We start from the raw sequence: 13,673 nt of genomic DNA, 5'->3' as shown, positions 1-13,673 counted from the left end.
TAGAAACAACATACCCAAATATTTCTCTGTTTTTTTTTCTGCTAGGATATCTTCAATGCAGTCATCAAACAAAATCCCTTCCTTGTCTACCAGCTCCCATGTTTCTGGAATGTACAGCTTTCTGATCACACCCGTTCTGAGCAGTGCTACAGAGATGTGTCTGACCTGAAGGTATGTTGCACAGGAGGTTGGATGGGTGGTGTCCTTTGGGACAGTGAATGAGGGACTGCTGTCAGAGAAAGATGGACTGCCTTAAGCAGAGGGGGAACTAACACATACCATTTATAAAGATACCCAAACAGGGAAATGTGACTTTGACTTTGTGCATTTTGACTACTACTAGAAAATTCAAATACAGATGCTGCTTTGGGGTTTGGCAAGGTGTTAAAGAAGTGCTTTGCCTTCTTACATTCTGTACCTGCCACCTGTGCCAGTGCAGCTTACTACTGAATTCTCATTGCTGTCCCAGGTCATAGCTCTTCCTAGACAAAGAATACAAAACCTTTCTTTTTTTGTACTGGATAAGTTTGAAACTCTTAACTGAGCATCATTTAATAGAGAAATTCACAGAGAGGATTGGGCAGACCCTAGCTAAAAATGCATTAGCAGAAATGTAAAGACCTTGCTCACTTCAGATTTAGCCTGTGCATACACTTAACCCAGTCATGTTGCCACTCATTTTTCCAGGTTTTGTCCTGAAATAAAAAAGGCTGAGTAAAAGCCTGTTAATTTAATGAAATAAAGCTACAGTGTCAGTTTAATAGCACATTTTTCACTATTAACAAGTAGAATATAAAAGCAGGATGAATTTTAATAGATACGGATAAATGGACATCAATTGTGCTGTGGCCATTTTGAAACACCAGACTCAAAGACTCGAATGTAGCATGCAGAGAGTTCAGAATTGAAGCTTGATTGAACTTTGTCCAGGTGTAGAGTAAGACTGTGCAGCAGTAGATTCTATCAGAGTGGACTAATGGCATCAGAACATTGTAAAAATTAGATAGTTTTTGGTGACTGATTTTAAAATCCAGTCAAGGTTTGTATATTTGGATTTACGTTTTGAGAATGTAAATAAGGTTTAAAAAAAAAAAAAGGCACAAAACTATGGAAAAAAGTTGCGAGGGCCCTTTGGAGACCATCCAAACGCCACTTAATCCAGGACCAACATAGACCCAGTTGCTCAGCACCTTGTACAGATGAGTGTCAAATCTCCAAACACTGAGATTTCACATGCTCCCTGGCCCCATGTTTCAGAGTTTGGCCACCCTCTTTGTACAACATATATTCTAAATCTAACCAAGTTTTCCTTCATAGCTATTTGTAGAGTAACAGCAGGAGTGTTCAATATGGACACCAGACACTGGATGAATATAGAAAATCAATCACTCTCAACACATTGATTGCAAAAGCTGTACTTCCAAGAGACTGAAGTTCTTCTACATGGGTTAACTGACCTGTCAAAACTGGCCATCATTGATTGAATTTCATATATTAAGTATTCACAACTGACTATTCAGGTGTGATCCATTGAGGACAGCTTTTAAAGTTAAATCACTATTCTGTCAGTACACTAATCACTAAATGGTTTATAATATCTCTTTGTATAGCAGGATTAACACAGGCACTTTCAAAGCATCATGGTTTTACACCTTGTAACAAAGTGCTGGTAGAGATTTTTGCACTGCATTCATGTGGAGAATCATGTATGATAGCGATTGCAGGGCCTGAAACAAAAAGAAAAATGTGTAACAGGGAAAATGTTTCCTAAAAGATGAACTTCAGAAAACTATACCTCCCACCTGTGACGTATCACAGTATTTTGCTGTGAATTAGAGGCTGAGATTAATTTATATAACTGAGACGGTCAGATTGGACTCAGCACAAGGTGAAGACACAGCCATTTGCATGACTAAAAGGTACTGAAGCTTATAACAAGGATCAAGGGTTTGGTTCCATTGCCTAAATACGGTTTGAGTCACCATAGGAGCTCTGCAGTATCCATATAGGAGTGGCAGGGAAATCACAGACCTACAGGAGAAGATATCCTCTTGGCAAGGCAGCTGATGGGCAGGCAGGATAACTGTAAGGTGCTTTCAGTGTTGCCGTACATCTGGATTTACACAGCCAAAGTGTCACCTTTATGAGTGGGTTTGGAGGCTGGTGGAGCTCACCTCAGAGCAGACATCTGATCTTCTGAGTCCAGTGACTGTATTAACTAATCTGCTTCAGGTGTGGGACATCTAACTCATATATAACACCTACAAGTAAGCATTTGACAGAAGTATTTTAAAAACAAATAAAATCCTTTCTTTCTTGTCGATTAACAAATTTATCTTTACAACTGTAATTCAGGCTTGGTTGTTTATTGCTTGGTTGTATATTGTGTCACACCGTCAGTTCCATTACAGCATAGGCAGTGAAGCCTAAGATGTGTAATACTCTCCACTGATTTTCTGGTCTGAGGTATTTTAACTCAACAAGGGGTGCAGACACATAAGCAGTGTCTTCAGCTAAACTGGACTTACTCACACTCATAAAATTATCCTTTACATACTAAATCAGGGCTGAGGTTCTTTGCCTTGAAAGAGAGGCCAGAACCTTATCTAGTGCACGTAAAAACCCATGGTTCCAATATCTTTTCCCATACTGAGCAGTTAAAGAACTGGCCCTCAGGCAGCACTGTTTAAAATTCTTCATACAATTAAAAAAAAAAAAAAAAAAAAGTCATAGATCAATTAAAGTTGTAAATTTGAAAATTATGAAAATTCTAGTTCTGTAAATAAACCAGCTAGTTACATATATGGGTCTCACAAAAAATTAGCAAATGTCATTACCCCAAGTTAAAAATTTCACTCTTAAAATCACCCAAGTTAGTCAGTTCCATGGCACTTGATATAAATGGTAAAACACAACAGATTTGGTACATTCTGTATTTCATGGTAAGACTGGAAGGAGAAACAAGGTAAAACAAACCTCCAGGGTGAGAGAGAAAGAAGGACAGAGTTTGAAGTTTGCACTGGAGGATAAAGAAGGATAGCATAGGAAGGAAGGAAGTGAATGGAGAGATTTGAATTCAAAGGGGAAGCTGACCCAGTCAAGTATTCCTCAGCCAAATCAGAGTGCATTCCTCCTGTCAGAGTGAAAAGGTGCTGATTTAATTCCATCTGGCCTCAAAATCTGTTGGAGTTGAGGATTTTTCATCTCTTAATGCACAGCATTGTGTCAAGTAAACTTGGACCACCGGGGCTGCGGCTGTTCAGGGATCTGTGTGTGCGTGCAGGCACTTCTTTGCTGCTTTGTTCACATTTACGCAAGGTTTAGGGAGCAGTTGAATATTTCATATTGCCTGAAGAGGATTCTAATCACCTTTTTCTCTTTTTAAGTTAAGTTGCATGTCTCTCCATTTTATTGATTTTTTTTTTTTTTTTTTGGTGGGGGATCGGTCTGAATCTGAGGTTCATTTATGCATTGCTTTTGCTGGGTTAGTCCCTGCTTTTGCCTGCTTCTTGGTTAGTAGTTTGTTACTGTCTGTAAGGAAATCTCAGATACTATGATTCGGCACAAATGTAGTGGCAGGAAAAGTACTGTGAAAGAAGGTAATGAATTTTGATACCTCTGACAATGAATCATGACCTCACTGAATGAGTCAGTCATAAAGTCTGGTTGTCAAGGATATGGATGCTATTTACATACAGACAATCTGGTAATTCACAATCACTAAAATCAGATGCTGGAGTCTTCAATGGGAATGTATCAAATTATTAGAATATACACACACTCCAACATGGAAAAATGCTTTACAACCTATTGATGGCTTTTCAAACAGGTTTTGAATACAGCTGACACTAAATCAGCAGATAAATAATGAACCTCATAAATTCCTCGTTGGGAACTTGTGTTCTGCGATTCACTGTGTCCTCCCTGGGAATGTCCTCCACACTGGGATGACTTGCTTACAGAAGTTTAAACAGCTTCTTTTCCATAACTGTAATCCACCATTTCAGCTCTGCCTCAGACGTGACCCATTTCACCTTTTCGTGTTCCAGCCCCTGAGGCACACCCCATGTTGTCTGAGCATTTCGCTCTAATCTGCAGCACTTCTGGCATTCTGCAGCCTTGCACCTTTTAATGCGAATGAAGGAAGAGCTGCAATGAGAGGAGTGAGGGCTCGAGAGGGTTAAACAATATCCCTCATTTGAGTGAGCACTGGAGTCAGTCAGGTGTTTCTGTCTTGCCAAACAGGAAGCACCATGTGTTTATAGGAGTGTTTTTGCAGGCAGGAAGCCTCTCATTAAACCTTGGCACAGAAGTTGAAGGAAAAGAAGTTGAAGAATCCTTCAGAGGACAAATAAAGACCTTTGAAAGGTACAATGCAGGGGCAGCCTGTCAGTTTAGTGCCGTACAGCAGGGGCAGTAAGCAGGGGAGTAAAGTAATCCCTAGGACCATTGGCACCAAAGTAGGCAGGGCAGGAATTTGAGTCCCACATCCAAAAAGCACTGCCTGGACCTTAGGGTTGCTGGCTACTCCAACCTGAGTCTCTTCCACTTACGTGGTTTAGTAATATCACATTAAAATCTCTGTGATGACATTTTTATGAGGTATACAAACCTTTTTGAGGAAATTGGTTATTGTATTAAACCATTCATTTCTGATAAAACACAGTTTAAATATAAAGTTTCCAGATATCTCTAATAGTGGCATAAGTTACACATGTGGAGCGTATTTGCAGTGTGATTTGGGGCATTTTTAAACTTCTAAAAAAGCCAATTGAGATGGCATTAAAGTGACATATATAGGTGGCTTTACTGTGCAGATTTGCCAAATGTTTAACTCCTACTGATTTCAGTGGGAAGTGTCTGGTTGCCTAAGATACGAGTCTAGTTTTTTAGCAGGAAACCTTCCTGTTTAAAAAATACCACTTGTTTATCTAAACTGTGAAGTGCTCACGGGCTTAATAAAGGATATTTGTTCAGTGCCTTGCAAAATTAAACTTATTTAAGCTTAAATATAAGCTTAATTTATTCTCATTTCTTGCCCTTCAGCCTGGAAAGCAGGTATATAATTATACAGGAGAGCCTGTGCTCTCTGATTCTGGGAGGGCTGAAGCAGAGTGAGAAATTATCAAGATGTGTCTGGGTAAAAAATTGGAAGAGATTGTGGTTAAGAAAACATTTGGCTAAATACTTCTTTCTGAGAGAGAAAATGCTTCAGGGAAAAAAATGGTTAAAGGTACCTATAGAAATAATGTTGTATTCAAACTTATTGTTTATTGGTTTGAGCATCACATTTGAAATATTTATTCTCCCCAGAGATTAAATGCGGATGGTAATGTAGGGAGGTTTGCTAGGATTTTTGTTTTCAGTGTATTTCCATCCAGATAACTGTTCTTAGAGCCTTCCTAGACTCTCCCAACATATAACATCCTCTCTTCCTTCCCATCTCAGATCCCACTGCTAGTCTATGAGGCTCCTACTGTGTCATCATTTGAGTGCCTTGGGTCAGAACCTGGGGAATAAATGGGAACTATGGGTGCAATTAGCCTGTTTTAGGCCACAAGTGTATGGAAGTGTTCCAGGAGGCTGGCTGTGTGTAATCAGGGAGTGGTGATGGTTGCTGATTAACTAGGATGGTATTAACAGAAATGTGAATAGTGCCAAATTGCTTAATGACGACTAACCAAGTGTTAAATAGATGTGGAATTTTAAGTTCTGATCTTTCAGTACTGAAACTGCTAAATGAAGATTAAGGAAGTGTATTTTCTCATAGTTCTCAGTAGACTGGGATCAAGAGTGGGAAGGATCTGTAGGTCAGCCTGAAGGCTAGCATTGTTCCTGAGGTGTCTACCCAGATAATGGCACTGGAATTATATATTTCTAGCTGCAGTTTCCTTTGTAAGCCAGCAGAACTTTGGAATAGCTTAGAAACTAGAAGAAGAAATAAACACAGTATTATGGTGCTATTCAGCCTTGGAACAGGAATGTTGGAGTAATGAGATTTTCCGTTTCTAGATTCACTTTCTCTTTTTAATGTGGAGATAACAGTCTTCAAACAAAGTGATTTTTTTTTTCTTCTGATTTCCCTGTAGTCTCTTGCCAACTGATCTTCATTTCTCCAACAGTTTACTGTTGTGCACAATAAAGTCTCTAATGCAGCGACCGTAGCTTTACCTGTGCAGTCTTTATCATGTACCTCACTGATGCCCATGACAATCTATACAAGAGTGTCTTGGCCTGCACGAGTTCTGCTGTAGCTGATGGTGCAATAGACCATGTCAGACAGCCAGAACTGAATGTGAGTTTGTGGGCTGACATAAAAAAAGAGTATGGTCTTTGGATGTAGTATTGTATACCAATGGATAAGAGTCTTGTTGCTTTTCGTAACTTGCTGGTTTTTTGTATGCTTTTGTATATCACATAGTAAGTATTTATCTAATTGTGCTACATTTGAAAAGCAGCCTGCTTTTTTGCTAGACATGTTTTGTGGTTTTTCTACCTCAGGTCATCCAGATGGTTACATAGTTCCTTGATGTTCTTTAGCACATCATTTTAGCACACATTGGCATGTGCTGTCCTTCTTGATTAAAAAATCATCTTTTTTGGATAGTCATCAGCTCCGTTCAGCTTTGTGCAGTTCATTCCAGGCTTCCGACATCAGTATACATGCAGCATCGTGACACGTTTCAAATCTGATCAGATCTGAACCACCCGCTAAGCCCCTTGACACTTACCAGCTTCTACACACACAACAGATCCTGAAGCACAGCAGCAAAGAGCCTCTGCACTGACAACTGCAATTGTCTGGGTTTGAAATCATCTCCCACACAACTGGGTAGAGACATCAGCAAATGCCTGGATGTGATTGTGTGTGTTGATGGGAATTTCCTGCAGTACTGAGGAGCCTGTCCTGTGAGAGTTTCTGAGGTCATCATCATTAGCCATGCCTGTGTTCATGGTCCCCAGGTCTCTGGGTGCTCAGAGTGCTCAGCAGCATTAGGATGCTTGTGAAGATGAGGATGCTTATGAGTATCCAAAAGGAAACACATGAGGTGTAGGAGCAGTATGGAAAGCACACAAAAGGTTTTTCTTAACAAGTATTTTTGTCCCATTTGCCAGCTTTGTAGCTTTCTTTGATCGGCTCTTAAATAAGTACAAGTTACCAGCAGACAGTTTCCATTCTATGCCTGCTTGTAAAAATGCATGCTGGTACCCTGTAAAACTGTTAAATAGCCCTTTAGGTTCCTTCAGCCCTGTGCTTCTGTTACATGTGCCCATTTCCCTGAGGTAGGGTTCAATTGCTGAGATATGCTTCAGCAAGTTTGCTGCAGTTAAATACAGTGGAGGAAATACATCAAGTTCTTTTCAAAGAAAGGAGATTCTGAAGATCTGTTTTTCAGTGGAGAAAATCTGTTATCTTAAGTTTATGCCCTTACCTACCTGAAGCTCTTTTCATTTATGTGGTGGTCTGTATTTTCACCACATGATGCAGCAACATGTTGCTGCACAGTTATGCTACACTTCTGAACGTCTGGACAAATGTAAAACCAGCAAAGAATGTAAGTGTTACCTGGGATAAATATCTGCACCAAGTAATTTGGTCCAAATAATTTCCCAAATTTATGCAGTGTGTAGGTGCATCATAATCTTTATTTAAGGTGTTCCTATAACTGGAAAAAGCAATTTTCCAATATCTGAAATTATCCTCTTTCCCTACAGGTATTTTTTTAAAGTGTTTGTACGGTTTTCTGACATCCTAGTAGGCTTAGCAATGAAATCCCAGGAATGGATAAAGCTTTTCTTATCAGGAGATATTTTGTGGGTTTTAGGTAGGTAGAATAGAGTGCCATAGCATTTATGGCAGTATAAATACTCAGTGGAGCGACTGCGTTGTTTGCTGTAGTCCAGGTAGAATTCAGGCTGCGTGCTGCTCTTTCCTAATCCAGTCCATTCACTGGGCAACAAATGCCATGGTTTCAGAGAACTCCGTGTTCCTGTGGAGGAAGCTGTGTTGCTGACACCAAGGGAACTGCGTTCATCTTCTCCGGGCTGCTCCTGCTGTGTGTGCTGTGCTTCAGCTCGGTGTGTTCCCTCCCTGAGCTGTGATGTTCAGAGCAAAGCTGACCATGGTGCTGCAGCTCTGTGCTCTGTGCCACTGACACGGTGTCTTCACGCAGTCAACTTAATGGATTCAGAGAACTTCCAGTACTTCGAGTTTGGAAACATTCCCAAGGGAGACTGTTGTTTTCAACCTCTTTAGAAGTCACAGGAACAAAACTGAATACAAAGTATTCGGTGATTTTTTTTTTCTTATGTCTAAAAATATAGCCTCTATAAAATGAAATCATTCCTGCAAGCCACTATCGACTCCCTCTTGGTTTTTCCTTAGGGCCCCATTCCCATTCACACTGGCAGCAGTCCAAAGTTGCATCAATGCAAATGAGGATCAGGCCCTTTATGCCAGCAGTACAGTTTAAGTCTAGGCCACTGTGACAGTCATGTCCCATTAGCAGAGAATAAATATCTGCTGCAAAGTGGAACTCAGAGGGTGGGAAGTTGTACTGCATCGTTGTGTTGTGTTAATGCAACAGAGATTAGTCTTGTTTAAATGAAGCAATGGCAAAAAGGAAGTCAGATTAAATTCAGTCCTTTTGGAACTATTTAAATGGGTATAGGAATTAATTTCAAGCTGCCTCTTCTTAATACCTAACCAGGAAAGAGGCTGCCTGGCCTGAAACAGAGAATCAATTTCATTAGCAGAAACAGCCATGTGGAAATCTGAGATTAATGCTTAATGCCTACATTGCTGTGTCCCTTGTCCTTCCATCTTCTTCAGCAGAGTCCATAAACTATAAGCTCCATGATTAGAGTTGCGGAAGCATTTGCGAGGTGCTGCTTCTCAACGCAGAGTAGCACCCTCTCTCAAATGTGCAGGTGATATCATGGAAGAGTTTCCAAGCACATCACCTCCAGCATGTACAGTTACTTGTGGAAGACATGACAAAGCCTTCCCTATAAAAAGACAGAAGGAAGTCTGGGTAGTTTGTGGGGTTTTTTCCTTCTGTTTTTAAGAGGGCAGCACACTGAACACACATAAAAAAGAGCAGGTAAAGCAAATCTGTATTCTAACAGCAGGATGTCTTTTCTCTTTTTTCCCTCTGAGGTGATTCACTGGAACTCACCGAAGAAGCTGCGAGTGAAAAACAAGCATGTGGAGTTTTTCCGCAACCTCTATCTGACATTCCTGGAGTATGATGGGAATTTGCTGAGACGGGAACTCTTTGGCTGCCCCAGTGAAGCAGATGTTAACAGTGAAAATGTAAGTGGGATGTCTAAGACTTGATGATAGAAAAGGTGGTTTGATGATACTAGGCACAGGATTTCTGAAGACTTGGAGTTGGTTGTGGGGATAGTGCGGGGCAGTGGAAATCAGGAGAATTAAAGGCAATGCTCAAATTCCCAGAGTGACACTGTGCGAATTATTTAATCTCTCTGTGCCTCAGTTCCTCGCCGTTAAAACCAGTGTATTAACCCCATGTTTACCCTGGGTTTTGCTGCTTTTTTTTGTCTACATTGCCCTTTTTAAATCCCCAACAGAGGTAACATCACAAGCTGAAAATTAGGATTTGGGCCCTTGTTCCATTAGGCAATTTTGTAAATCTCACCCTTAAACCTCGTCCTGGTTTCAGCTGGGATAGAGTTAATTTTTTTCCTTAGTAGCTAGGGCTTTGTTTTGGATTCAGTATGGCAGACCTATAACTTTCCAGGAGGTCTTGTTTCTTGCTGTGTATTTGTTCAATATACAGTGATATCAGTTTTGTGTTGTGGATACTAATGCACAAATAATGAAGAAGAAAGAAAAATGCCAAGACTGCTGGATTTAGGTCTGTGATTTTTTTCTATGCTGCAGACTACAGAATGAGCAAATGCTTCAAGGTACACATAGGCTGTGAGACAGCAGGTTTTTTCTGTATATCCCTTAACCAATCAAAGCAGCATTTATGTCTGTCTGCATAAAATTTGCAATCAGAACCTTTCAGACTAAGAAAATCTTCTGAAAATTATTGAAATCAAGGGTGTTTACCCACAGATGTACGTGTATGTGTATGCTTGTGCATTAGTACATATAATTCCAAAGAAAAAAACCTATTAACTGAAATGTTTATACCCAGATGTAGATGAACTCCTTGTGTATAATGTGGTCTCTGGAGATTTGTAGACCAAGTACCAATTTTGCCTACATAATCTGAAAGGAAATAAAAAGGAATCTGTAACACTTTATTCAGGGAAAAATATTTCTAAAATATGCAACGTTGTCTATATAAAAATCAATTAAGCAAAGCCAGTATCATGTACACATTAGCAATTAAGAGGTAGTTGACAATCAATATCATCATTGAAGCTGAGGTAGTGTTTCCATTTAGCCTGTGAATAAAATGACCACAGGAGATGCCATTCCCATATTTTTAGATATAGCACTAAGAGATTGGATAGATATATTTTAACCTAAGACACAGCTTCCCACACACTTTTTTTTACCATCTCATTGTTTTCTGAAAGGAGTGGGGCTTAACTGGGAGAGACAAGGAGGTGAGGGAAAGCAAGAGAGAGAGGGAAGGCAAGTGCACCATGAGAGCAAAAGCACATGGAGGAAGAAAATCCTCTGCAAGAGGCTTTTAGACAATCAAGCGAACTCAATGTGATAAAACACTACTAAGAACCTCACCCTTGGAGACATCAAGAAACAAGAGACAGAGTAGAGGGTAGAATAGGAAGAAAAAGGTGACTGAGACATTAAAAGAAAGACAATACTCATCTGTATCACACTTCAAGAATGCAGGTTAAAATTATACTGAATTCAAAATATGTTGTGTGGGTTCAAAGAGCATGAATGCAGAGACTTCTTGCTGTGTTTTCCAGAGCTCCGTAAATCCTTAATAAACAGATTTATTCAGACAACAAGTTCCTTGGGAGCAGTGCAGAGCAAATGCAAGTCCTTGTAAATGGCAGTCCCTAAAGTTTAAAACAACACATTTTAGTGAACTCGTATCTGGTTGACAGACACTGGAAACGACTGACTGTTCAAGCCTATTTCTTATTCAACACAAGTAGGATGCAATATGGTATGTGGTATGGCTTGTATCTGAATAAGAGATGTAACTCATTCCTCCATTTCTAAAAGACACTGGAAAAAAATAAGCTGGACATACAAAAATATGTGATTCCTAATTTGCCAAAAGATACCAAAAGGTTAACAGCCTTCTATCAAAACAGTCAGATGTAGGAAAAAATCCAACTTCAGAAAACTTCAGAGTACTCACTTAGGAGAAGACATTTGTATTAGTTGCCCTTGATACAAACTCCCCTCTAAACCTGACTATGTCCTTTTATTGTAGAGTATACCAAACAGGTTTCAGCTTTGAAGTTATGAGACCCTAAGAACAGGATTATTGAAAACCACTCCTGCTCTATCTCCTGTAGCATACACAGTGTCACAGGTGTCCTTTTAAATACAGCACATTCCCATGATCTGTTGCAGGATTATCTTCAGAAGCAGAACATCTTGTAAGGTGAAGAGGAAACCGCTGTCATTCCTCCCTGTACAAGAATTAGGGGGCATGAAGTGGAAATAGCAAGTAGGTTCAAAACAAAGACATTTCACTCACAATGTGATGAAGCTTTGAGCAGGAGGTAATGTTTCTAAAAGTATACATATCTTCAAAAATTACTCTTCTTGGAAAGCAAATCAATCAGGAGCTTTTAAGCTTTGGTGCTGAAAGTCCTTGAACCACAAGTTGAGATCTAGGGTAGAGTTTTGAGTAGTCCTCAGTGTACACTCACCCAGCTTTTACACTCCCCTAGGCAGCCAGCTCACAACTGGGGAGGGGATGGTGGCTCTGGTGAACGTTCACTCTGACAAGATTCATAGGTTTCCATTAGGATTCATAAGCATTTATGTTACATAAAACGCTATAAAATCTATTAAGTCAGTTATGTATGAGGTAGGAATTGCTGTTTGAATAATCCTTTCTTTTCCTATTATTTTTCCCTTTTTTCCCTAAATTGATACTCTCCAAAACACAACAGGGCTTTCTTACGTTAGGCAGTGTATGTGGGTAAAAGGTGCTCCTTCAGCAGCCTGTGCTTCTCTGCACTGTGGAGCAGTGGAAAAAATGTCAGAACAGCTCTGCTGTTTATAATTGGAGAGAATTACTTGAGCACTAAATGCACTGAGCCCTGCTGTGGAAGAAGCAGCAGCTTGGTGTGAGTCTCACTCACAGTCTGGCTGTATCAAAAGATACCCTTAAGGTCTTGTTCCAATACACCAGCCACCGCTTTTCTATGGCTTAATATTTGTAGTGATGTTTTATTTACAATTCAACCTGTAATTAAGGCATTCTATTTGTAATGCAAATATCTGTAGAGCAGGAAAAGGAAGTGTGGCAGTGGGTACTGTTGGTCTGATTCTGTTTCTCTAAGGCCCCCTTACACTTCTCATCAGTACAGAGATGGCCTTAAAATGAATGTAAATTATGTATCTTCCCTTTTTAAGGACTCTTAACAGTGCCAGAGAGATGTAAAGGGGCGTTAGTTTAAAAGGTAATTGGACTTCACTTTAATCACTCTTACCCTTCCTCTGTGTATGCATGTGAACGCATGTATATTTAAATATCTATTATGTCTGTATGCATGTGGAAGTACCAGTACTTTCCTTTTTCTAATGTTTGCTATCAAAGTATAATACCACAGAGTGAATTTTAAGAGGTCTGAAGGCCATCTTTGGATAATGTACTGCATTGTCCTGATCTAATCAGATGCTGATCTTCAGTTTCATCAAACAGGACTGTTACTACGTTCCACAGTGTTGCAGATAGGAGTGTATAGAACAGGTGGGGCTCAGAAACTGAAACACTGGAGGCCAAAAAAACCACAGACGGGGATAATTTTTCTGTTTATGTAAAAATGCATATATGTATGCATGTACATGAATGCTTCATCCCTTCCTAAAAATATTCAAGACTCTCTGCATGGCAGGAACAGGCTGAGAACAGGGGCCTGCCATGAGCTAATGGTACCCTAAGTCTCCCTTGTTCAATATGTGCTGGAGTGAGGTCACGCAAAGCAGGCTCTTCTCTGCAAGTTGGTATTACAATCATCCCTTTGTCTTCTGAGCAGATTCTGGGTGGAAAATTCAGAATATGAGCCAAATCCTCCTATAAACACAGTTATTGACTTGAGTGGGCCTTAGAGCATGCCCTTAGTCACTCCATCCTACTTATTTCATGCTATTTCCCCTTCCCCACACATTCTTTCATATTTTGATGCAATGTGGAAGATTTTTGGGAAATACAAAAAGGCAAAGCATATAATAATCTCAAGTCTGAACATTTTCTAATGGCTTTTAATGCTTATATCCAGCATTTTATTCTAAAGGACCTACTCTAAAGCCTAAAATATTTTAGCAGGATCTTCCAGCCAGTCTCTATAGTTTCTCTATGAGATGTTCATTATAAGCCTGATTTTAGACCAAGCAAACACTCAACCTTTCAGCATTCTTATAAAACTTCTTTCCTGCCGACAGCTTCTCACCAGGTACTTCTGCCAAAGCATTAAATCTGGAGGTTTAATGGAGTGTCCCGTTAGTGAAGCCTGTATCTTGATCCAAAGCCCCGGAG

At 39.9% G+C, this 13,673-nt stretch overlaps 1 protein-coding gene across 3 annotated transcripts in view; it reads left to right on the top strand.

Moving 5' to 3' along the window:
- Positions 1-13,673, top strand: part of LARGE1 (LARGE xylosyl- and glucuronyltransferase 1) — a 275,959-nt gene that overhangs the window by 231,095 nt on the left and 31,191 nt on the right. For all 3 annotated transcript variants that reach the window (XM_066184003.1, XM_066184004.1, XM_066184005.1), the window contains 2 exons: positions 46-171; positions 9,161-9,316. In XM_066184003.1, the coding sequence (XP_066040100.1) occupies positions 46-171; positions 9,161-9,316 (282 nt within the window). The remainder of the gene's footprint in view (positions 1-45; positions 172-9,160; positions 9,317-13,673) is intronic.

This window comes from Chamaea fasciata, unplaced genomic scaffold (assembly GCF_029207755.1).
Source record: "Chamaea fasciata isolate MVZ Bird 193981 ecotype frontalis unplaced genomic scaffold, bChaFas1.0.hap1 SCAF_5, whole genome shotgun sequence".
Classification (NCBI taxonomy): Eukaryota; Metazoa; Chordata; class Aves; order Passeriformes; family Sylviidae; genus Chamaea; species Chamaea fasciata.
This window is presented reverse-complemented; position numbering and strand designations above follow the sequence as displayed.